The sequence below is a fragment of the Ochotona curzoniae genome, unplaced genomic scaffold, assembly GCF_017591425.1.
Source record: "Ochotona curzoniae isolate NIBS_2020 unplaced genomic scaffold, NIBS_Ocur_1.0 scaffold_1037, whole genome shotgun sequence".
NCBI classification, from domain to species: domain Eukaryota; kingdom Metazoa; phylum Chordata; class Mammalia; order Lagomorpha; family Ochotonidae; genus Ochotona; species Ochotona curzoniae.
This window is the reverse complement of record NW_024467083.1, coordinates 30,616,424-30,642,487: the sequence shown is the minus strand read 5'-3', so window position 1 is coordinate 30,642,487 and position 26,064 is coordinate 30,616,424. Positions and strand designations below refer to the sequence as shown.

Here is a 26,064-nt window from a genome sequence, read left to right as displayed (position 1 = left end):
CTCTCCATGCTCCTCCACGTGCTCAGAACATTAGAAGCTGGTGAGGAACTCCAGCAAGGACTACGGGACCCCTGCACTGAATCTCCCCAACTAAAACCTTTCCCACTCTCAACTGTCAAGTATTTCTTGCATTCACACGGACAAAAAGCTTGTGATTCGGAGCCTTTTATTTCTAAGTGCAATGCTGTTAAATGATGGAAGACTTTGCTTCCACAATTTTTCTCGTATTCATTTCCCTACTTTCAATTTTCACGGCTTCCTCTTATTAACTGGATTATCATGGCAGTGCTTAATTGATTCTTCTGTCTATGTTGTATCCTGAAACATCAGTCTTTCTAGATTGCAGCTGATGAGAAACAAAAGCGGCAAAACTTTGCTCGTCTCTCTTAATAATGGAGAGACTAGTGGTGGGGTATAGCAGGCTAAACCTCTGAATGAGGTGCTGGCATCCCATGTGAGTGCTGATTCGAGACCCTACTGATCCACTCCTGATCCAGCTCCCTACTGACGTGCTTGGGAAAGCAGGCTTGGGCCCCAGTGTCCATGTGAGAGACTTGGAGTTCCTGGCTCCGAGGTTCAGACTGGCCCAGCTTGGGCCTTTGTGCCCATTTGGGGAATGAAGCAGCAGATGGAAGATCCCTCTCTCTGTGTCTGCTTCTCTCTCTGGAAATCTGGCTTTTCAAATAGAAATAAATCTTTTTTTTTTTTTTTTTAAGATTTTTTTATTGGAAAGTAAGTTTTACAGAGAGGAGAGACAGGAAGATCTTCTATCTGCTGGTTTATTCTCCAAATGGCCACAACAGCCAGAGCTGAACTGATCCAAAGCCAGGAGCCAGGAGTGTCTTCCAGGTCTCTCACATGGGTTCAAGGTCCCAAAGTTTTCGGGCCATTTTCTACTGTTTTCCCAGGCCACAAGCAGGGAGCTAGAAGGGAAGCGGAGCACCTGGGATACAAGCCGGTGCCTGTATTGGATCCTGGCACATACAAAGAGAGGACCTTAGCCACTAGGCTATGGCACTGGGCCCTAAAAAGAAATCTTAAAAAAAAAGTATTAGAAAGCAAGAGGGAGAAGAAATGAACTTCTGTCTGCTGGTTTACTTCACCAATGGCCACAACAGCTAGGGCAGGCCAGGCTGGAGCCAAGAACCCAGAGCTCTACTTAGGTCTCCCATGTGGGTGGCAGAGCCCAAGTACCCGAGTCAGTGGCTGCCTCGCAGGGTGCCCATTATCAGGGAGCTGGAATGGAAGGTGAAGCCAGGGCATGAACCCTGGCACTCCCACACAGACGGCAGGGATTCTGTCCTCCTTCTTCATGTCCAGCAAAGTACCTCAGCCTGGCGTTTGAAGCTCTTGGAAGCTTTACTCTCAATGTTATCCACAGACAGGACCAGAGTTCTATTCAAACTGGGTTATTCATTGTTCTCTGGACAAGTTGAATTCCTCCCTTTCTAAACCTTGTATCTTTTCTTCTCATTTTCCATAGTAGATGGGGTCTGTGTCAATGTTTATTGACACAGAATGTCTTCTTGTTAAAATCCTGCTCGTTTTAACAATTCACCTTAAACACCATTTTCGGCAGCTGGCAGCCAGAGGGCCTGGGGACTCATGCATATGCTTGGGTCTCAAGTGGAGAGTAAGGTCCCATGCTGGTGTGGTATGCTGGTGGTCCAGGCCTGGGGACTTGCACTTGAGCTTGGGTCCCAGGTGGGCAGAGGGTTAGTATCTCAGGCTGGGTTGCATGCTTGAAGATAGGTCTGGAGACCCATGCATGCATGCACTTGGGTCCCGGATGGGTGAGTGGGGCTCCAGGCCGGCATGCCTTCCCACCAGAGGAAGACCAGGCTGAGGAACTCATGTGTGCACGTGTAGGCATGGGGGCTGTGGATTGCTCAGGGAAGGAGATATGGAATGTGTGCGAGGGGAAACCACTGAGGGACTTTGTTGGAGATAAGGGATGACTTCTGGGGGATTTCCACCAACCAAACCACTCTTCTTGCAGGTAAGCAAGGGGGCTGAGACTGAGAAGTTTTGAGGAGGGAAACTGGAGGACTTTCCAGGGTCAACCAATCTACCCCCTATGTGGGAAACCTGAGCTGGGCTAGTTAGCATCTACCACCACTGCCCACCACCTATCAGTGCACGTGAAAGCCAGGGCTAGGAGACCTGCGTGGCAGGACTAGACTTCAGTACCCACCAGTGAGTGTTGGAACAGGGGAAGGATCAACATTAGGCTGGGCCATAAAATTAAACAGCATGTGCAAGAACTGGGTCTGGGGGGGACAGCCTGTGGGAGCTATGTGGGTTCACCCTGTGGGACTGCAATATCCCCTGGTTTGCTCAAGAGTTGGGGGAGTGCTGGTAATGGGCCAAACTAGGCATGACCATGAACACTCATCTGGGGTTGGGATCTGGCAGGGCTGGTCCAGGCTGTAGCACCTGCAGGTGCACCCAAAATTAGGTATAGGGTGGGTCAGTCTCCAACATCCACCAACATATACAAAGATTGACTGACTGGGGCATGTCAGGTAAGCTGTGTGAGCACCTGCTGGCATGTGTGAGCTCTGTGTCTGGGAATGGGGAACTAGAACTCTCCTGGTGGGCTGTAGCTCCTGCAGGTGAGCATGAATCAGGACTGAGTGTTGATCAGGCTGGGCAAAGCTGCTCCTTTTGGCCATAGATGTGTGGGTTGGCTCTCGGGGGAGGGGTAAACTGGGCCAAACCGTAGCACACTGGCATGTGCAGAAGCCAGGATGGTATGCAGGTGGGCCATGCCAGGCTAGGCTATCACAATCTACTGGTTTGCATGAAAGCCAGGGATGGAGGCAGGCTGGGCAGGGCTGTATTGCAGCACCTACCAACAAGAGTTAGGACTCGGGGTAGGCCAGGCCAGATTGTAGCATCCGGTGGCAAAGGCCAAGATAGTGGATGGGCTATGCCAGGCTGGGACAGAGCAACCACCAGAATGTGCAAGATCTGTGGCTGAGTGTGGGACTGGTTGGGGAGCCAAGGGAATGCCCCTAGCTAGGCTGCGGTTCCCATTGGTGAGTGTAAGAGCCAGAATGCAGGTGGCGAACTGGACTGGACATGGCTGCAGCACTCTTGACATAGGTATAAACTGGGTCTGAGGTATGCCAGACTGGGCTACCCTCCACCCACTGGTGCCTGCAAGAGCCAAAGTGTGTGGAAGACAGGCTGGGCTACATCACGGCACCTGCTGAGCCATGTGATAGCTGGGTCTGGGGGTGGCTAGGTGGGGCTGGGTTGCAGCACCCAACAACAGAGCTTGAATGGGTGTGGGCTCGTTGGGCTAGGCCACTGTTCCTGCCAGGATAGGAGGTAGCCTGAGTCAGGATGATCCAATAACTCACTGGTGTGTGCGAGATCTGCAACTGGGAGGTGACCTGATAGAGGAGCTTGGGGAATTGGGAATAGCCTGATCAGGTCAGGTTACAGTACCCACTGGCATACCTGTGGGTCAAATCCTGGGGGTGGGCTCTGCTGGGCCAGTTCATAGCACCCACTGGCAGATGTGCGAACCAGGATGGGGTATGGAACAGGCTAGGTTGGGACACAACACCAGCCAGTTCACATTAAGGCCAAGATTGGGGACTGCCAGGCTGGGCTAAGCTGCAGCACCCACTAGCTTGAGCTGGAACAGGGGGAAGGCTGGACCAAGCCAGCCTGCAGCACCCATCAGCACATCGACGGTAAGAGCCAGGAAAGGGGGACAAGCCCAACAGGGGGGCTGTGGAGACTCTTGCTAAGTCACTGCTCTGCTGGTGAGCATGAGCTGGGATTGGGGGTGGACCAGGCTTGGCAGGGCTACAAAGCCCATTGGCCTGCATGTGAGCCGGGTCAATGGGAAGAGCCAGACTGGGCTAAATGATGATATCTACCGGTGCATGCATGAGCCAGATAAGTGCAGGCTGGTTGGGCTTTGCTATTGCATCGGCTAGAGGTGCTGGGAATGGGGGCAAGTCCTGTCAGGCTAGACCACAGAACCATCTGAAAAGCACAAGCTCCAGGGCTGGGAGTGAGCCTAATAGGGAAATTGTGGGCACCCCTCGGATAGGCTGCAGCTTCCACTATTAAGCATGAAAAGTAGAGCTGGGGGGTGAGTCAGGCTGGACAGAGAGTAGCACCCTCTGGCATAAGTGTGGGTTGGATAGTGGGATCGGTTGGGCCGAGCTAGACTGCAGCACCCAATGATGTGTACAAGAGCTGAATGGGATGCAGGACAGACTGGACCACTCTACACATATCAGCATGCAGAGGAACCAGGGCTGAGGGAGGGCCTGGTGGGGGTTATTGGGAGTTACTCCTACTAGCTGCAGTTCCTTTTGGTGTATATGAGGGCTGGGTGTGTGCTGTGCAGCATCCACTGGTTTGTGCGAGATGGGGCTGGAGACAGAACTCACCAGGCAACTGCAGCCTACCAGTGTGTGCAGGCTGATGTGTGTGACAGATTGAGCTAGACCCTGCAAGGGCTGGCACACACAGGAGCAGGTCTGGGGTCACCTTAGGCAAGGTTTCTTTGGGGAGCCCCCACCTCAAACTAGACTGCTGGACCCAAAACTCCAACCATAGTGAAAATCACAGGATCTGACTGTGGAGTGCATGTGCTAAAGTGGGCCTCAATTGCTGAAGCCTGTGCAGTGGATGGCATGCCCAGGTGCACATGGGTGACATGACAGTTCACTGAGGCCTACAGAGGATGTCTAGTACCATGGAGGGAACAAATTGGACAAGCTTTGAAGAGCAAGTATCTGGGAGAATGGAGACTCTAAGTGGACTACGTCAGCCAATGGACCTTGGAAAGATTTCCTCAACCTTGGAGCAACAAAATCAACAGCTGCTCAGAACTACTGCAACCACTTAAACCTTGGAATATGTTACACATCAGGAATCCTAGGATGACAGAGTGGTCTCCTATTTGCAGGTACTGATGGGTTTAGGATGCTGGGAGTGGCTTTCTCCCATTTTCTCCTCCTCCCAGATACAAGAAAAAAATTGAAAACAAGGGCCCAGCATGGTAGCCTAGTGGCTAAAGTCCTTGCTTTGCACGTGCCAGGATCCTATATGGGTGCCAGTTCCAATCCCGGCAGCCCTGCTTCCCATCCAGCTCCCTGCTTGCAGTCTGGAAAAGCAGTTTAGGATGGCCCAAAGCCATGGGAGACCTGGAAGAAGTTCCTGGCTCCTGGCTTTGGATCGGCTCAGCTCCAGCTGTTGCGGCCGCTTTGGGGAGTGAATCATCAGACAGAAGATTTTTCTTTCTGTCTCTCTTTCTCTCTGTATATCTGCCTTTCCAATAAAAACAAATCTTTAAAAAAAAAATTGGAAACTGTTGTCATCTATTTTCCCTCATTCCTCGACTCTTCAAACTCTAATCAGTGGTCCACATGGGCATGCATCCTTCTCAACTATGTAAACATCATCAAAAATAAAATAAATTATTTAAAACCAAAAAATAACCCATTCATTTTCTTCATAAAGTTCTTTATAATGGCCCCAGGCTTGCTTTCTTACTCCTTCTCTAGTGCCAAGGCCATGCAAGCCTCCCCAGCTGTCTGGTGGCCACCTGAGAGGGCCTGCTCCCCGAGGGCTGGGAGCAACACAGGGCACCCCCCCCCCCCCCCCGCTTCCTTGTCAGCCGCGGGATCTGACAGGATGCCACACATTTCCCAGAATGTCCACTGCTGGAGTCTGCTTTCCATCTCCCTATGAATCCTCTCTTTGCTAATGTAGCGAATGTTTTCCCATTATCACAGGGATATTATTCAGATTCCAAATGTTCCATGCTTGTATTTTTTGAATATCTGTCCCCAAACGGCCACTCCTCCTCGCTCATAGGATCATCAGAGATTAGACATCACTTTTCAATGAAGAGTTGTAAAGATAAGATTGTCCCACCCCAAATGCCAAACTCTATCTAGGGGAGCGGGCAATCCTGAGAACATGGGGGACCCTGGGGAAGCCAGGGCCATGCAGGGCTGGGCCAAGGAGGGGTACAGGCACCCACAGCTCCCAGGGCTGGGCTGTGCATTCCCGAGGGAGCTTCTGGCCTTTTTGAGCACAGTAAAGAGGGGGCAGGGGACAGGGTGGAGCTCTGCCCCAAGGCTCAGCCAGGAGGCTAGAGAGGGGTGCGTGAACTGGTCACAGGGTTTCCTGCGGGCTAGCAGATGGGGTCCTCGTCAGCCTCCCCGCCACTCCCTGGGAGCTCAGGGAAAAGGCCTTCCCACCCCCTCCCCCCCGAGGCTTCCTGATTCCCCCCCCTCCCCGCCTCCTTCAGACTGACCGTCAGCACTCCAGTTTCCATGACCCCCCTGCACGTCTTCCCACACAGCCCAGAGGATTTGTCGTCTAGGAAACCAGAGAATTGTTTCATCAATAAATCAATTTATTTAAAAGAATATGTTACAATTAATTACACTAAGTGACATTACCAAACAATTTTAGAGTGGTTAGCTCTAGAACAAGGAATGAAAGAAACACTGTTAGCCATTATGTGTCTGTGTATTTTCGTTTCACATTTCTTAAAATCACAAATAAAAAATACAAGATACTGCAGTGAAAATACAATTAGAGTTTCTCTCAAATAAATTAAAAGTGTGTATGGCCTGGGAAAAACTGAAGCCCAGTTCATTGGCTTACCAGAGGCGCATGACAGACAATCGGTGCCTGGTTTAGCAGCTGGGCAAGCGCCCCAGCCCGCGCCCCTGCCCTGGCGGCTTCTGTGCCTGCTCACCCCGCGGCCTGTGGCAACGGAGCTGCAGCTGTCGGCATGAATGAGGCCTGGCTGGCTGTGCTCGGGCGTAGGTGATGAGGAAGATAGAGCTGAAAGGCAGGGTGCTGCAACAACAGCACACTTGCTGCCTCTGTTCTCTCTTCCTCCCCACCTCCTTCCTGTAGCCACATGGCCTCCCTCCAAAGGGAGGCTGACCTGCCCGGGTGAGGCTGGCAAAGGATCCGTAGCATGCGGAGGGTGTAGGACACCACATGCTCTGAGCGGACCCATGAGTACACAGAGTCCATGCCAGCTAGAGATGACAAATCACCGGGTGGGGATGGGGCGGGCCCCCATACAACTGCCTCCTGGGGGCCAGGCCCACGGTGGGCAAACTCATGCAGACAGATGCTATCACCTGTCAGGACCCCATGCTGCTGCTCCAGGCAATGGGGCTGGAACTATAGCAGGGCAGAACCCAAAGCGACTGGCCTGCGGAGTTAAGGGATGCGACAACTGGGCCAGGTCGGAGGGTACTAGGACAGTCATCCAATTCCTCCCTGGGCGCTCTGGCCAGGCCTAGAAGCTGTCCCGAGCACGTGTGCACACACATGTGACCTGTGCTGAATTCAGGCCTGGGACGAGGGGAGGGGAGAAAATGGAGACTAGAATAAAACTACAAAATATGGTGGGCCTGGAGCCCTGCCCAGGGGACCCTTCCTGCAGGGGCAGGTGTCTCACGACCTGGGCTTCCTCCTGGTATGTGAACAGCTCCGGCCTTTGGCCACAGAGACTAGAAACACACGTGCAGGGACTGGCCACGGCAGACCAGGAAGATAATGCTGACTCCGCAGGGGGTTCCCCTTTCTCAGGGACAAACTGCAGAAGAAACCTGGGTAGGAGCCTCCCTGGGGGGAAGCCAGGACTGAAGTGAATGATGGGGGCTGGGGGGAGGAAGGAGAGTCACAGAGGACACTGCTTCATGCAAAGGGGGTTGGGATCCCATGGCCCTGCCCAGCCACAGCGACCTCCACATCACCACTGGGGGGCTTGCAGCAGGCCAGAAGAGAAGGGGCCGCCCCTTTGGGGCTCCCTCCTCCCCACTGCCTTACTGCTGCTGGGTGCTGCTTGAGTGCGACAGGCTCAAGCCAATACCGCTACTAGATTCTGCCAAGAGGCCAGCTACCTAGGGCGCCCCTCGCCCAAGCACCCAGTGAATGGTACACCAGGAGGGGAACCCAGCACCATCTGTCCACTCTCAGGGGCCTCCAAACCCCTGGGTCTCCTGGCTGGAGGCTCGCACGTGCACCCACTGTGACCGAACCCTCAGGCTTGCTCCTTGCCCTCCCTCCAGCAGGCAGTAGGAGCTAATTGCTGCAATCGTTAAGAGCTTCAACAAAGCCAGTGCCGAAAGCCTCTTTAGCATCTTGGAGTGGAAAATCAATATATCTTCTTTTTCAGGGTCCTTTGGCTCATTATTAAATTCATTTAAGCCAAAAGAAAGCATTGATTCTGTGTCAAAGTCTTCAATTCACGCATCACTTTTATCAATTGGAAAGCCGCGGTGCTCTGTCCAATGCTTCGCACTCTGGGTCCCACCTGGGCTGGAGGGGCTGTGCGTGGGGGGGTGGGAGGATGCGCTCGCTGGGCCACACCTCCCTGGGGCCAGCAGCAGCAGCAGCCAGGATGACAGAGCAAGAGTGGTAGAAAGCTGGCCTTGCAATGATGGGCACAAACAAGCTACAAAAAAACAAACTTTCAACCACCCCAGTGCTGCTCTAGGAGTCGGCCACACGTGGACTGCCCTCGGACGAGACAGAGCACAAGACACCACAGCACGGCGCTTCTTGTTTAGAAGCTGGAGAATGGGCGAGGGTGGAGAAAAGGATCAAAGATGTGTTTGGTTGCCTCTGGGCCTTAGTGCTCCTGCGGGAACAGCCATGCAGCTGGGGGACTGCCCTGCCCTGGCCAGTCCTGGAACAGCCACTCGGCTGAGGGGCTGCCCTGCCCCCATCAGTCCTGGCCTCTGACAGGGGCATTTGGTGTTGGGTCTCAGAGGCCTAACTGCAAGATCAGATAAGAAACTTTTCAAGGGAAAAGGAAGGCTTTCCTTCAGTCTCCCTGCAACCAGAAGGTGGAGATTCACTCCTGATCAACCATGTGCCCACTGCTCCTTCCTGAGACCTCCGCTGGGGCTATGGTTTGGCTGGCACAGAACATGGCCTTGCTCCAAGTTTCCTAAGGCCTTGATGATATTATCAGGTATCAGATCCCTCCTCAACACTGCTGGCTAAGGAAGTCACAAAAATGTAAATAGTTACAGGTGGCTACTGGTCAGGGATGGGCATAGTTAAAACCTCATCTCATGTACGCAGGGCATCTCTTCCTTCCTTTGCCCTGTATTTGTCCAGCCTTGTGCCTGAGGTGTTGGCTCTAACTTTGGTCCATAAGACCCTCCCTGCTGCAGAAAAGGCAGGGACATGTGAAACAGCCACGGGGACATGTTCTCCCACGGGGTCCTGAGGCACCAACCTCCTGAGCCCACCTCGACTCCACCTTGGGCCAGCTGAGACGGCAACCCAGAGGCCTTTGGGATGCAGGAAGGAGATGACGCACGATGCGGCTGGAGGGCCGTGGACGGGGCTGAGCCGGGCATCCAGAGCCTGGCCGCCTCGGGAAGCGCCTCCCGCCTCCCCTGCACCCTCTGGCCCGGCGAGGGAACCATGCCCCTTACTCCTTGGACTCTACGGTGACCCGTGGGCCCGAATCTGCGCTCGAGACAAAAAAAGTGTGGTGGTGGTGGGGGGAACCCCAGCAGGTTGTAAACTTTTCGAGTCCTTCGTGAGGAGAGGTATTTTTCCCTGTAATTTTTTTTTTTTCTTTTTAAAGTTTGTTTCAAAATAAAGAGAGCAAGAGAGAGGTCATGAATTATCTAGTGAAAGGTGTGTAAAAACACAAGCTAAAAAAGGTACTGCCATCAATATGAAATTTAAAAAGAAATATATATATGTATATACGTGCAGCTAATTTATGTATATATAATTTTTACATACATACATATATATGTCTGAACAGTGCAAATGGATGAAGTTCATAGTTCCAGTTTTAAAAATATAGTACAAGGAGAGTCTGTGGGTGTGAGGCCCAGGCGGGAGGGCAAGGACGCCTTCCTCCTTTGCCTGTCTTAGCTCGGGTGGACTCGTGGTGCTGCCAATCTGTCGTTCTCTACCAGCTGCTCAAGTCCAGAGACGTGACCTTCGGAGGGGGTTATTAATGAGATTTAGTTTAGGGCTCTTTGACATCGGGATTTCTTTCCTATTTCTCTTCTTCTCGGTTAATGGTTACTCTGACACGGGAGCTGAAGGGAATGAGAAAATGAGGGCGAAGGGAAGGGCAGGGGACAAGGAAAGGCTAGGTGGCTACATCCCTCTGCTGTGACCTCGTCATCTGGAAAATGTTCTGCAAGGGAAAAAAAGGAGAGGGTTATTGGGCAGACACACCTCCTCTCAAGCAAGCTCAAGGGGCCAAGCTGGACTATGGTGTCTGCTTGGCTGCTTGTCACCTAACATTACAGTTGGGGAGATGTGGGAGGGACCTGGGTCATTAATCATTTGGTTCAGTCTCTCTGCATTACAAAAGAAAAAAACAAACAACAACAAAAAACCCCAAACAGATCTATGGAGTTGCAGAGAGAAAAAGCTGGAAGAAAACCCAGATATAACTCTCTCAGCCCAAGGCTCTTAGTGCTCTATTAAGAATACACATTTTTGGGCCTGGCGCAATAGTGTAGCAGCTAAAATCCTTGCCTTGAACGCGCCAGGATCCCATATGGGCCCTGGTTCTAATCCCAGCAGCCACACTTCCCATCCAGCTCCTTGCTTGTGGCCTGGGAAAGCAGTCGAGGACGGCCCAAAGCCTTGGGACCGTGCACCCGCGTGAGAGACCCGGAAGCAGCTCTGGGCTCCTGGCTTTGGATTGGCTCAGCTCCAGCCGTTGCGCTCACTTGGGCAGTGAATCATCGGATGGAAGATCTTCCTCACTGTCTCTCCTCTCTGTATATCTGCCTTTCCAATAAAAATAATTAATAAATCTTAAAACAAAACATACTTTAAAAAAAGAAAAACATATTAAAAAACTTTTTTAATGTTCTTGACTTTGCCTCCCGATCCTCGGATTTTTTTTGAGAGTAACCAGCTAATTATTTAAGATCGTCCAGCTTCTGCTCCAGGAAGACAGGAAGACAGCAACAGTGCATGGCCACCTTCCTTCCGGGTTAGCTACAAAGATTCTGTCATGTGCAACAGGAGCACAGGATAGCTGCCCCTCTGCCCCTCTGGGCTGGGAGCACCTTGGAGGGCGAGGTCACCACCAGCAGGGACAGCAGGTGTGAGCGAGGGGACAGTCCACGGCCAAGGCTCGCTCTCTGCAGCAGGGAGGAAGCTGGCCTTGCACGCACAGCCGCTCACCACCCAGAGGTCAGCCTCGCTAGAACAAGGTGCTGGCTCACAGGGAACAGTCCGGCTCTAACAGACCTAGAACTACCGAAATGGAGCAAAGGGTCCCAGGCATTTTGCCTTAGGCCTACAAAATCTAAATGCATTTTAAAAAATGACAAAGTGACTGCAACAGTTACTTAGAATTACCTCTTTTCTCCACTTGAGCTCGCAGAACACCCTCTCAAAGCATTCGTGCATGTAATTGAACTGGAAGACAAAAGCGAGAAGGAAAGGCTGCTAGCATTGAGTGATTTCTCACCATGCACGCAGGGAGGCCACACCTTAGAACTATGGCTCAGGCTGGAGGAAAACCCTGACAAGTGCCACGCAAGGCCAGCGTGACTCACTTCTTGGCCTCTGGCTCCTTCTAGTGGTAACCAGGAATCTAGCAGCATGTGACCCGGCCAATCCTAGCTGAAGCTCTGCCTGGTGGATGCCGACAGACATCCAGACAGCTACTGCCCCTGCCTTCTCTCCATCCAGAGCGCAGGGAGAACCTCCAGTGTGCTGCACTTTCCCCAAGTAGGCCTCCCATCTCCTACTCACATATGGTGTGAAGATCTTCACCCATCGCGGCTTCTTCTCTCCCCGTGCGTATTCAAAACAGAAGGCCATTCCTTCTTCATCCGTGTCCCATCGCTGCATCTCATCCCATTCGAATGCTATCACCTGGTTCTAAAAAGTTCACAACAGGAGGGTGAGATCTGGGGTTTGAGTTGGAGAGTGCTGGGGAGCCCGGCAGCAGGAGTGAAATGGATGGAGACGTCCATCTGCACCGTGTCAGGCAGAGGCTGTGGTGCCCAATTCCCTTCCGCAGTTAAGACGGAGCAATGGAGAGTGCCTCCAAGGACCCCGGGGCTGCACTCTCACCTCCAGCTGTCCCTCCTCAGTGCAGGCATGCAGCTTAAAGTGCGTGATGCTGATGGCCGTGATAACGTGTCCCTTCCTTCGGGAGTCACAGGCACAGTGGGGGAAGATGATTTCATTGTAGCCCTCACAAGTCCTTAGCATGTTGAGGTACTAGGAGTAAAGGAGAGAAAGTGTTACTATGGGCCTCAACCAGGATGGAGGGTGGCTAAGGGGGCCGGCGCTGCAGCTCAGCAAGGGAAGACGTTGCCTACAATGCCAGCATCTCATAGCAGAGCATCAATTTGAGTCCTGGCTGCTCTGCTTCCTATCCGGCTCCCTGATAATGTGTCTGGGAGGGCAGCAAAGATGACTCAAGTACTGGGCCCAAGCCACTTATGTGGGAGACTGGATGGAGTTCATGGCTCCTGGCTTTGGCCTGGTCTAGTTTAGGGCATTGTGGCCATTTGGAAAGTGAACCACTGATGGAAGAATTGTCTTTCCCTCTCATTCTGCCTTTCATATAAATAGATTTAAAAAAAAAAAAAACATGCTTGAGATGGCCCAAGAGAATGTTCTCATCCAACCAAGAACTTAGCCTCTGGTCTCACATCTGTTCCACCTGTTTTTAAGATGCAATTTTTTTTTTTTTTTAACTTGAAATAGTTACAGAGAGAAAAGGGAACAGACAGACCTTCCATTCTCTGATTTGCTTCCCAAATGACCACAATGGCAAGCAATGCCCATGATGGGGCCAGGTTTCCCATTTTGGGTGCCGGGCTCCAAGCACCTGGGCCATCCTCTGCTGCTTTCCCATTCCATCAGCAGGGAGCTAGGTCAGAAGTGCAGCAGCCAGGACATGGACTGGCACCCACAGAGGATGCTGGCATTGCAGGTGGTGGCTTTACCTGCTATGCCTCAACGCCAGCCTTTCACACCAATTCTAAAATTAGAACAAGACTCTGAGAGACATAGAGGAAGTCTTCCATCCAGTAATTAACTCTCCAAGGGGCGGCAATGGCTGGAGCTGAGCCAATCCAAAGCCAGGAGCCTCTTCTGCGCCTCCCACAAGGCTGCAGGGTCCCAAGGCTTTGGGCCATCCTTGACTGCTTTCCCAGGCCACAAGCAGGAAGCTGGATGGGAAGTGGGGCTGCCAGGATTAGAATTGGCGCCCATATGGGATTCCGGGATGTTCAAGGCAAAGACTTTAGCTGCTAGGCCACGCTGCCGGGCCCCCTACCTTCATTCTTTAGATTCCCCCTTTCCCAGTTAAAACAAAACAACAAAAAGAACAACAAAAACCACTACACGTGGCAGGTACTTGGCTTAGCAATTAAGATACTAGTTGGGACAGTCAGTTCCGAGGACCTGGGTAACTGGTTCCTCTCCTGATTCCAGCTTCCTACTATTACAGATTGCCTCCCTGGATCCTTTCAAAATGTGTCTCAAATAAACACAATGAATGCATTAAAATAGTTTAAATGCACAAATGAAAACTAGAAGAGACAGTCACCAAGGGCTAAGAGGGAACTCACAATGTCCTTTAGTCTGGTCGACTTCCAGAGTTCCTAAGGAATGGGAATCTAATGTACTCTGAACTTTTTAAATCAGAAATTACTGTTGACCATGATAACAGTCAACCTGTCCAAATCTCATACTTATAAAATGCTGAAGCCAAAACAGATTTTTCAAATTAATCATTTTACAGACACCTAGAATAAAAGACTACCTGTGCTCACAGTAATAAACAGCATAACCAGCAAGAAGTCACGCTGAACGTCTAGGCCTCTGTTCTTTTCATTCACCGGACAGTTCCCAGTGCAGCCCCACTGTCCCAAAGGTCTTCAGTATGTTTCTATAGTTGTTTTTTTATTTGTTTGTTTTGTTTTCTATTTTTAAATATTTTGGGGCCTGGCATGGTAGCCTAGTGGCTAAAGTCCTTGCCTTACATGCACCAGGATCCCATATGGGCATTAGTTTGTATCCTGGTTCTTCCACTTCCCATCCAGCTCCCTGCTTCTGGCCTGGGAAAGCAGTGGAGGACGGCCTAAAGCCTGGGGACCCTGCGCCCGCGTGGAAAACCCGGAAGCAGCTCCTGGCTCCTGATCAGCTCAGCACAGGCTGTTGTAGCCACTTGGGGAGTGAACCCGTGGATGGAAGATCTTTCTCTCTGTCTCTCCTTATCTCTGTAAATCTGACTTTGTAATAAAAATAAATAAATTTTAATTTTTTTAATCGGAAAGGTAGAGCTACAGAGAAAGAGAATCTTTCATCTGCTGATTAATTCCCCAAGTGGCCGCAATGGCTGGAACTGGGCCAGTCTGAAGCCAGGATCTTTCTTGGGGGGGAGGGAGTCTCTCATGTAGGTACAGGGAGCCAAGGCCTTGGGTCATCCTCTGCTGCTTTCCCAGCAGGGAGTGGGAAGGAAGCGGAATGGCTGGGACATGAGCCAGTGCCCATTTCCATTTCTCTTTAAAAAGCCAGAGGCCGACCCAACTCTGCCAGGTATGAGAGACAGATGTACCCAATGTCTCTGCATCACTCAGGCTAGCACTGCTAGTACTACGTCTGTTCTCCTCCACCCTTAGACTGGCCCGTCTTTTCTTCAACGTGGTACTTTAGAGTCAAGATGGGAGAGAGTGAAAGGAGATGAAGGGGAAAATAGAAGAGAAACAGGAGAGGAAGATAAGGGGACTCCAAGCCCGAGTCCTCCCAGGATGGCCTAGGAAACAAGCAGGCAGCCTCTGCCTCCACACGCCGGCTGTGTGGCACAGAACGAGCAGGGCTTACAGGTGCTAAATGCTGAAGAGAAGACAATGGCTGCTAGGGAGATGAGGATACAGGCAAGCTGCCTCCTGCCTTCCGGGGAGAGGAGGAAGGGCACACAAACACAAGCAAGGACTCAGGCAGCCTACAGCTCAGGCACCGGTGAATGGCACTTAAGACCACTGCTATTATTATCAGGCACTGTGTGAGAAGGCTTGAGGGCTTAGGAGAAAAATTCCTCTCACGCAGGCTCTGCTTTGCATCTCTGCCATGGTAAAATAACAGCAACTGTGTAGGTGAAAAATCATAAAAGATTAGCAAGAATACAGGGACAGGGTCAGAGCCATGACACGCCAAGCACATTGGTTTTCTTCTCTCATATCCCCCTCTTGTCATCTGACTCCACTCTACATTTTTTTTTAAAGATTTATTTTTATTGGAAAGTCAGATCTACAGAGAGGAGGAGAGATAGAGAGGAAGATCTTCCATCTGATGATTCACTCCCCAAGTGACTGCAACAGCCGGTGCTGTGTCGATCCAAAGCCAGGAGGGAGGAATTTCCTCTGGGTGTCCCACACGGGTACAGGGTCCCAAGGCTTTGGACCGTCCTCGATTGCTTTCCTAGGCCACAAGCAGGGAGCTGGATGGGAAGTGGAGCTGCCGGGATTAGAACCCATATGGATTCTGGCACGTTCAAGGCGAGGACTTCAACTGCTAGGCCACCGCGCCGGGTCCTCCACTCTCCATTTTTAAATACGACGGAAGAGGGTGAGAGGGAACAGAGGAGAACTCCTGGGTTTTAATCAGCAGCAAAACTTGGGGGCAGAGAGCAACTCACAAAGCAGTGGCCAGGCGGTTGTGTCCAGACTACCCAGGGCTACTACCCTGACCCCCGTTACTTCCTTGTTGTGCCACCTCGGGCAAGTTATGTAACTTGGACAAATTACTTCATCCTAGGAGTCTAGTTTCCTCTTCTATAAAACGGGAAATAACAACATACCCCACTCTAGTGTTGCCTGTGGGCATCAAATACATTTAGCATAGTACATGGCACACAATTAGATGTTTATCAGATGACAGCCAGAAATTGATATAAAAATCTCCATTATCTTTAGCCAGAAGGCTAATTTTTTTCCTCAAGAATGCCCTGTGTGGGCGTGGAACAATGGCTCAATAGGTAAATTTTCACCCTGAAAAGGCTGAAATCCCATATGGGTGCTGATTTATGTCTTGGCTGCACCACTTCCCATCCAGCTCCCTGCTTGTGGCCTAGGAAAGCAATCAAGGACAGGCCAAGGCCTTGGGACCCTGCACCCGCGTGGGAGACCTGGAAGTAGCTCCTGGCTTCTGGCTTCGGATTGGCTCAGCTCTGGCAATTGTGGCCATTGGGGAGTGAACCAGTGGATGGAAGATTTTTCTGTCTACTCCCTGTAAATCTGACTTTCCAATAAAAATAAATAAATCTTAAATTTTTTTTTTCCTATGGGAAAAGACATATCTGGACAGTATTTCTCAAAGCCCCAGGGGGAAAAACAGAGTGAGGTAGAGGCAGCATGAATGGTAGACAGCTGGAGGCTGCGGAAACTGGACAGTGGGGCTGTAGGGGCCAACTGCACCATTCTTTCCTATTCCTTATGTGAATATTGTGGTTAATTTCTGCAGTGGAACGTTAAGAAGAGTGCCCTGGGCCCAGGCCTCTAGCTCTTGGTAAAATCATTCTGCCAACACAGTGAGAACACTCAGGATGCAGACTGTCTAAAACGCCCGAGACCCCTGCAGATCCCACTGGGTGTCACGGGGCTGCGAGTCGGACTGTCATCTTGCCCAACACCCAGGCGGCTCACTGGCAACCCACCTGCTCGGAGGTTGTTTCAGAGGCGATACCACCTTCTCTGCAAACGCTTCTGTCACGTGCCTAACTGACAGCTTTACAGTACAGACTTTTTAAAGAGAAGCAGGCAGATAAAAGGACAAGGAAAAAAAGGTCACAAGAGATGCTGAGCTCGGGATATCTTGAAATCTATTTGTGATCTTCAGAAAGTACTCCCCCACCCTGTTTCCCTTCTGCCACCTGGAAAGAAATGACAGTGTAGTAAGGTCACCCTCTCTTCCCCAATGCAGGGGGGAAAAGAAACCGCATACCCATTGGAATCTGACAGAAATGGGCCCAAGCTCCTTGCCCAAATCCTAGTTCAACTTCCGACGCACTACATGATCTTGGGGAAGAATCCTTAAGCTCTTGGACTCTGGTGCTGCTTGGTAAAGTGGAGGAAATGCGAGTGGGCAGAGTGGGGGTGGGCCAGGGGCATGCTTCTCTCTTCCTCCCCTGTCCACCACGGCTGGCTTATTCCCTCACATTTCAGAATGCAGAAGACCCCCAGGGAACTCATTTGTTGCAGGCCTCAGGTCTACACACAACCTGGGGGAGAGCCAGGGCACCTGTGCTGCCTGCCAGAGGACAGACATCAAGTATTACTGGGAGACTCGAGGTTTCCAGAAATTCTCAGGTTGGAAAGTATTACAATCCTAGATTTTTCACAGAGCCTAAAGAGAAAAAAAATCCTTACAATTTTACATAAACCCAAAACTTTGTAAGGAAGGAGGACCTGTGGCTTAAAAACATACTTAATGATACACGCTTGAAACAAATTACTCTTCCATTTTCCTTTAGTATCACGTTCTGAGTAGTTAAATGTGTACCTGGAATTACCTTCCTTGACTCACTTGCCCTTGAGGTCAGAGAAGAGGAAAGGGGCAGCAGCGGAAGTTTTATAAATGCTCAGGTCTCAGCAAATCAGGTATGCCCAGGCACGCAGGGTTGTTAACATAGAGACTCAGGGCTTAACAGAGCAGAACGCTGGGGAATAGGTCAAGGTCCGTTCCAAAGGCCTCTGTTCTCCCAAACAAACTACCCAGAGTCAACCCAGGACTAAAAGGGAAACAAGAACCAAAGACGAACCTCAGGAGGGAACTCTCCTCCAAACCCAGGGCAGTGATTCCAAAGCACTCAGTGCTGTGCCTGGTGAAGCCAAGGACCCAAAGACCCCCTAAGTTCTTCTTTTTTTAAAGACTTATTTAATTTTATTAAAAAGACAGATCAGATTTATGGAGAGAAGGAGAGAAAGATTCTCCACCTGCTGGTTCACTCCTTGAATGGCCACAGTGACCAGAGCTGAGCTGATCTGAAGTCAGGAGCCTCTTCCTGGTCTACCATGGGGGTGCAGGGTCCTAAGGCTTTGGGTCATCCTCGACTGCTTTCCCAGGCCACAAGCAGGGGGCAGGAGGGAAGTGGAGCAGCCAGGAACAAACTGGTATCCATATGGGAGTCTGGCACTTCAAGGTGAGGACTGACGCACCATGCTGCGCCCTAAGTTCTATCCCACACTCCCCAAGACTCCAGCTCAGTCAATACAAGACAAAGTTCAGAAATTTGCATTTTAAGCTGCTGTTACAAGTGGGCTGGAGACCACACTTTGAGAAAGAGTGCCTCGCATGAAACCACTACAAAAATGTTGAGAAGTACTAATATACACACTTTATCAGTTCAACAGCAAAATCATGTCACTTGAACATACACAAAGCATAAATCACACATGTCCACTGTTTATGTGAGAAGGAAAGGGAAGTTGGGAGGGAGAACTGAGTCTTACACATGACACTCTGAATCATCTAAATTTGAAACTCTGTCTAACTTGGTAAGTAAATAGGGAACAAAATTGGTTTTGAGCACACTAGGAATTACAGGCATGGCAAGACTGCAGGCTGTCCTCACAGTCTTACAGTTATTAATTTACTAAGAACCTTGGAGTATTTTGTCAAGATTCTCTTTGACAGCTGTAATCTGAATATCCCCATTTTACAAAAAAGAAAACAAACTGAGAAGTTTGTTGAATTGCTCACTAGCTCATGGTACCCTGCCAACTAATGGCAGTGACTTGGCCTCACAGTGGATCAAACAGCTACAGGAATGGCATCACAGCTCAACTAAATTAGAAGTTGTAATGTACTAAATGTGACCTGTACTGGGGTTGGGGCTAAGATCTTTGAACGCTGATACCTGACCAGATGTTAGACCTGAATAACATTCAAACTTTGCTTAGCTTTTCCTCAAAACCAAACTGCAACATTATGTGGCTAGTAGACACTCATACGCTGGCACTAGGTTTCACCTGCTTAAGCATGTTTAATAATCAAATGACCCAGGGGAAAACACATCTGTGAACAACTGGCATTCTTTTTTAGGTGAATATAAAGTATACATTTCAGTGTAAAAATAATTTCATAATATTTGTCCACAGAATAATCCAATATTTTTCTAGCATTTTGCACTGTGCTTTCTCTTGGTAGGATCAGATGTAACTGACACTGAAGTACTGAACAGCCAAAGGACAATGCGTTTTCTACAATGGTATTACCAGAAGCCCTTCTAAAGTTTGACTTATGTTATATTTTCAGGAACAGGAAGACACGGCTTTGACCAAGGCATAGCACTCCCATAGAAATTGATGAATCTTTAGTATTTGGCCCTGGTTCATTCCAAGGACAGATTTACAGAGAAGAAAGGAGAGACAGAGATCTTCCATCTGTGGTTCACTCCCCAAATGCCTGCAACAACCAGAGCTGGGCCAGTCCAAAGCCAAGAGCCTGGAGCTTCCTGCGGGTCTTCCAGATGGGTGTAAGGGCTCAAGGACTTGGGCCACCCTCTACTGCTGCTTTCCCAGGCACAATAGCAGGGAGCTGGATAGAAAGTAGAGCAATCAGGACTCAACCCAGCATCCATATGGGATGCCAGCACTGCAGATGGAAGCTTAACCTAGAATATCATGGCAGCAGCCCCAATGATTACCTTTAAAACACTTAAGAAATGTTCTAGGTGGCCATGTACAACTTAATTTTCTGTGCTGGTGAAAACATTTCACACCTGTGCTGTCCAATATGACAGGTGTCAATCACATATACTGACTTAGCAATGAAATATGGCTGGCATAACTGAAGAACTAAAATTTACATTGCCTCATGAGGCTGGTACCTATCAAATCAGACAGCACAGGCCTAGGATACCACGACAAACAAAAGCACTACTGAGCATAAATGTTGAAGCAACCTCAGGAACACAAGTTGAAAATATAGATGCTTTTGCTCTCAGTAAATCAAAATAATTTCACAGCAACAATTCAGCCACTAATGTCAAAATCTAAATGTCAGCTCTTGCAGTTGTATCTTTATTATACTGTAATGGTTTGAACAGCTTTTACTTTCTTTATTGAAGAGAAGACTGCTCTGTTTGTGCTAAAATGATAGACCCCTGCATAGTAACCCAGGCTCGCTCTCTGTGTCATATGCCGGAGCTTAAGACTCGGAGTCAAGATCTGCAGTCCTTCACCTTTTCAAGCAGCCCCTGACCAGGAGAGTACCTTACCAACAAGACTGGAATGACAGGCTTAAGAGGTCAAAGTGGCAGAGAAAACTGTGGGGACGCTTACCATGACCATTTTCCTCTGTTCGTACAGCTTCTGTAATTGGTAGGACTTTTCTTCTGCTTTGATGTAACCTTTCTTGACATCATCGACAGCCTGTCACCAACACAAACAGGAAGAAGGAAATGTCAAAATTATTAGCAACCACATTCTTCACACACATACACACACACAAAGACATGCATTTTCAGAAACCCTGTATCCACTTGCACCAGGGGCAGCCACAGACTCTGCACTGTGAATGTTCCCAGTGTCTGTCGTGCTTTGGAGCTTTGGGACTGCTCTAGGTATCTGAAAGACCTGGATTTCTGTGTTCAGATGCAGGAATTCTGGTGAATTTGTACGCGTGAAAATAACTGGAGACAATATATGGTTTGATATTAAAAGTGGCAAAGATATTAGGTATATATTAAAGTATATATTTATATGTTAGGTATGATATTAAAGTAGCACGGATATAATGCACAGACAGTAAGCGGAACATGCTGCCAGAACAGAGCACTTCCTGCTCATTACAGGCTATCTGGGAAGCCTTACGTGAACCTGAGGATAGCCGGAATGAGAGAAACACAGGCAGAAGTCAGAAGCAGGAATGAGGGGAGTGGTGAGTGAGGCAGTGTAGCAGCCTAGAGGGATAAGGTGCTGGTTCGGACAAGGCTTCTGGCTCTGCTTCCAATCCAGCTTCCTGCTAAAGCACCTGGGAGGCAGTGGATGCTGGATGGCCTAAGTTCTTGGGATTCTGCAACTTCTGGGATGGAGTTCCTGGCTTCCCACTTTGGCCCAGCCCACTCCCACCTGTTTTTACATTTGAGAACTGAACCAAAGAATACAAGATTTTGATCTCTCTCTGCATGTACGTACATGTCTCTGTGTGTATGAGTGTATGTAACAGACAAGAAGGAGCTAAAATAAGCAACAATATCTGAGTACTAAACGAATGAGCTGAGGAGAGACTGAAATTAGGAAGATCAATGGTATTGGAATACTTACAGTACTTAGGTTAGGAATCACTTCCCTAGTCCTTCTAAAAAAAATTGTTTTATTTATCTCAAAGGCAGAGAGAGAGCCAGAGATCTCCCATCCACTCACTGATTCATCCCCTAAATATCTATAACTTCCAGGCCTGGACCAAACCAAAACCAGGAGCCAGGAATTTGATCTGGGTCCCATACTGGTGGAGACAGCTACTGCAGCCATCATTTGCTACCTTAAAGGGTAGGTGTTGTCAAGAATCTAGGATTGGAAGCAGAGCCAAAGCTCAAACTCAGGTATCCCAAACATCAGCTTAACTACCATGCCAGAAATCTGCCTCAATTCCCAATAGCCTTTTTCAGGGAAAACAGCTGGCTAACAGAATGTGTTCAGGACAGAAAAGGTTTCACTTCCATCTCTGTCACCTGTCAAGACCCACTTGAATACTTCACTTCAACCTTCTCCCTGCTCTGGAAAACAGGAAAAAATTCTCATCCTGTAGATGGGCAACAGAATGAGATAATGTTATGAGCTTTATAAAGCACACATGGTCACTGATACCACTGGGCTGCTGCGTCCTTCCAAGAATCACAGGAGGGCAGTGTTCTGCCAGGGGCTGCCTGTTGAGCAGATCGGACCTCTGACTTCCCAGTCTGCACGCGGGAGGCTCCCGGAGGCACGGTAGCTGGTATGCACAGGGGACTGCTGCAGTGTCTTGAAGAACCCGAACACTTCCGCTGTTTATCACAGCGGACCGTGCTGCTCCCAGCTAAATTTAAACCAATTACTAACAAGCAAGAGGCGATGCAGAGTAGGGAAATAAATAGCAAATACTATTCTATCCAATATCCCATGGGACTTAAAAGTGTAATTCAGCTTGGAAAAGGGATTTTGCAGTTCTTTTTCTGCTGACCATAAATAAAAACCCTGTGCTTGTTCTGTTCATACCTTGAATACCTAGACCTGGGTCTGAGTTACAATAGTACTTAAATATTTGATGAATATTTTCCCCGGACAGAGATGGGTCGCAGTGATTATCTATTCTGCCAACTATTTCTTTCGTTGGTTTTAAAATTTATTTATTCAAAAGGAGAGACAGACAGACAGACTGACTGACTGTTGGATCGTCCATCTGCTGGTCTATTCCCCAAATGGCCACAATGATTGGGATGGCCAGGTCAAAGTTAGGCACCAATACCAAGAACTCCATCTGGGTCTCCCATGTGGGTGGCAGGTATCATTAGCTGCCTCCCCAGGCATGTTAGCAGAGAGCTGCATCAGAATCAGAACAGCCAGGACTAGAACTACACTCCTAACGGATGCTGACACAGCAGGCAGCAGCTTAACCTACCTCGCCACTAAACTCCATATACTCTAGTAACTCTGAATGAATTCTTTTTCATGTTGACAGTAAGAATGTATTTTTTTTTTAAGATTTATTTATTTATTGGAAAGTCAGATCTACAGAGAGGAGGAGAGAGAAAGAGGAAGAGCCTCCATCCGATGATTTACTCCCCAAGTGAGCTCAGCGGCCGATGCTATGCCGACCCGAAGCCAGGATCCAGGAACCTCCTCCGGGTATCCCACACGGCTGCAGGGTCCCAAAGCTTTGGGCCGTCCTCGACTGCTTTCCCAGGCCACAAGCAGGAAGCTGGATGGGAAGTAGAGCTGCCAGCATTAGATCTGGTGCCCATATGGGATCCTGGTGCGTTCAAGGCAAGGACTTTAGCCGCTAGGCCACGCCACTGGGCCCGAGAATGTATTTTTTTTTTAATGGAAAATATTTATTTGAGAGGGAGAGAGGGATGCTATAGTAACAATATAGGGGAATTTGGTGTGGAGGGGGAGGGTAGCAGGGGAGATCCCAGGGCCTATAAAACTGTATCATAGAGTGATGATAATTTAAAAAGAAGTTAAAATAAAATATAACAAATATATAAATAAAATTCTTTAAAAAAAAAAAGGAAGAGAAAGAAAAAGAAAGGTCCCCACTCACTACTTCGCTCCCCAGATGCTGAAAACAGTTGAGGCTGGGCCTGAGCTTGAGCCGGAAGCTGGGGACACACTCCAGGTCTCCCATGCGCCTAGTGAATCAGCCATCAGCACTGCCTCGGGAAGCTGGAGTGCGGGGCCAGAGCTGCGTGTCAGAGCCAGACCCCAGGGAGGACAGACACATCTTAACCGCTAAGCTGGACACCCTCCCACTCCCACGGTCTCATTCCTAGTTGAGATCATTCGGCTGACTAGTCCTGAGTGGGAAACACAAAATAATACTACCTTAGAAGCTTTTTTTTCTTAATTATTTTGTACTGAATGAAGATGTACTTAGTAAAAAAAAAAAGATTTCTTAATTAAAAAAAAAAAAAGTCTCAGGATCTCAGAGCTTTTTTTCCACAAAGGCCACTGCTTTGAAGTACTTCAGTTTTAAAGCTATTCCTTCCCTAATTCTAAATGCTATGCTTACAATGATAAATCCTGACTTAGGACTGCTGACTAAAAAGATCCTGTCTCGGCCTGTGCCACTCTTTCTCCCTCTAGCTATCATAAACACATTAAGCCAGCACTCGGTGACTTTATTACTGAAAACACTGGAAGCACTATTAAGCCACATACTGCACTACACCTTCTTTCTGGTATAATTTTTGTTTTTCTCAAGGTTAACTGCTTTATGTTTTGAGGCTATTTCTTTTAAGTTTTTTTTAAACATTTATTTTTATTGGAAAAACAGATTTACAAAGAAGGAAAGACAGAAAGACCTCCCATCCGTTGGTTCACTCCCCAAGTGGATACAAAGGCTAGGACTGAGCTGACCCAAAACCAGAAAACTGGGAACTTCTTCTGAGTCTCTCACGCGTGTGTAAAGTCCCAAGGCTTTGGGCCATCTACTGCTGCCTTCCCAGGCCACAAGCAGGGAGCTGGATGGGAAATGGAACAGCCAGGAAAGGAACCAGTGCCCATATGGGATCCTAGTACTTTGCAAAGTGAAGATGTGGCCATTGAGTCATCACACCAGGTACTCAAAAGAGTTTTGATTGACTAGGTAAATGATTGGGTCTTTGGAAAATAATACTATGGGAAGCAGTAGTTGTTCCTCAAAAAGCTGAAGATAACGGCCCGGAGCGGTGGCGCAGTGGTTAAGGTCCTTGCCTTGCACGCCCGGGATCCCATATGGGCACCTGTTCTATCCCGGTGGCCCCACTTCCCTTCCAGCTCCCTGCCTGTGGCCTGGGAGGGCAGTCCAGGACGGCCCAAGGCTTTGGGACCCTGCACCCGCGTGGGAGACCCGGAAGAGGCTCCTGGCTTCGGATCTGCGCAGCACTGGCTGTTATGGTCACTTGGGGAGTGAATCATCGGATGGAAGATCTTCCTCTCTGTCTCTCCTCTCTGTATATCCGTCTTTCTAATAAAAAAATAATAAAAATAAATCTTTAAAAAAAAAAGCTGAAGATAAAATTACCAATGATTTAGTAATCTTACTTACTGAAAAAGGATCTCAAAGAGATTATTTGCTGCATTATTCACAAGAACCAAGAAGCAGAGGTAGTCCAATTGACCTCCACAGATGAGTGGGCCAAGTGTGCTGTTCATATACATAACAATGTCAGTCTCTAAGAATTTTTGGTAATATGTATTTATTTACTTGAAAGGCAGAGTCAGGGCCCGGCGCCGTGGCCTAGCAGCTAAAGTCCTCGCCTTGAACGCACCGGGATCCCATATGGGTGCCGGTTCTAATCCTGGCAGCTCCATGGCTTTGGGACCCTGCACCCAGGTGGGATGCCCAGAAGTAGTTCCTGGATCCTGGCTTCAGATCAGCATAGCACCGGTCGATGCGGCTCACTTGCGGAGTGAATCATCAGACGAAGTATCTTGCTCTCTGTCTCTCCTCCTCTCTGTATATCTGACTTTCCAATAAATAAATAAATCTTAAAAAAAAAAAAAAAAAGAAAAGCAGAGTCAGAGAGACAGAGAGAGAGAAAGAGAGGTTTTACATCTGCTGATTTACTCCTCAAATGGTTGCAATTTCACAGGCTGGGCCAGGTCTCCCATTGCAGATGCAGGTACCCAAGGACTTGGGCCAGCCTCCATTACCTTTCCAAGTACATCAGCAGAGTGCAAGACTGGAAGTAGAGTAGTCAGGGCTCAAACCAGCACCTATACTGGATGCCAGCAGCTCAACCCACTACACCAGAGTACCAGCCCAAATATTTGTTAGTCTTAAAAGGAAGAAGACTCTGTGACACAAGTATAACCTGCATGGACCTTTAGGACACAAGGTTAAATCAAACAGGTGCAGGACAACAAAAGACAAATACTGCAGAATTGCACTCAAATTCAGTGTCCAAAGTAGTTTACTGAAACACAAAGAATGGTGGTTGTCAAGAGTGGTGAACAGGAAAGTGGAGAATGGTTGCTTAACGAATAGAGAGCTTTAGTTTTACCAGAAAAAAACAACCCTTGGGAGATCTGGTATATGCTGACGAACACAGAAGTTAACTACCAGAGTACACGTTTAAAAATAATATAGAAACCTTACTAAAGTGGTGTTTTATATAAGTACAATTTACTGCATCTCAATTATATCTCAATGAAGTTGTTTAAAAACTCATGTAAGGCAACAGCATTCAGAAAACATGCTGGATATGAAATACAGCTACAAAAGACACAGCTGGTTCATATACCTAAGAATTTAATTTTTGTATTACACTTTTACAAATTAAAAGCAACTTCATATGCACTCCCTCACCAAAATTTAAATTTTGATACCCATGGAAAAGTAAACAAG

The 26,064-nt window shown here is 48.7% G+C and overlaps 1 protein-coding gene across 2 annotated transcripts in view; it reads right to left on the bottom strand.

Moving 5' to 3' along the window:
* Positions 1 to 6,384: 6,384 nt before the first annotated feature.
* Positions 6,385 to 26,064, bottom strand: part of SNX27 (sorting nexin 27) — an 83,429-nt gene continuing 63,749 nt past the window's right edge. The window contains exons 8-13 of one of the 2 annotated variants that reach the window (XR_005885760.1): positions 20,316 to 20,405; positions 12,091 to 12,240; positions 11,767 to 11,895; positions 11,368 to 11,427; positions 8,380 to 10,183; positions 6,385 to 8,323 (exon numbers count right to left, since the gene is read on the bottom strand). Coding sequence is in view for 1 of the 2 variants with exons in the window: in XM_040999387.1 (XP_040855321.1) it covers positions 10,136 to 10,183; positions 11,368 to 11,427; positions 11,767 to 11,895; positions 12,091 to 12,240; positions 20,316 to 20,405 (477 nt within the window). In the remaining variant the exon portion in view is untranslated. Of the gene's footprint in view, positions 10,184 to 11,367; positions 11,428 to 11,766; positions 11,896 to 12,090; positions 12,241 to 20,315; positions 20,406 to 26,064 lie in introns of both variants that reach the window. The other variant, XM_040999387.1, reaches the window with a different exon arrangement.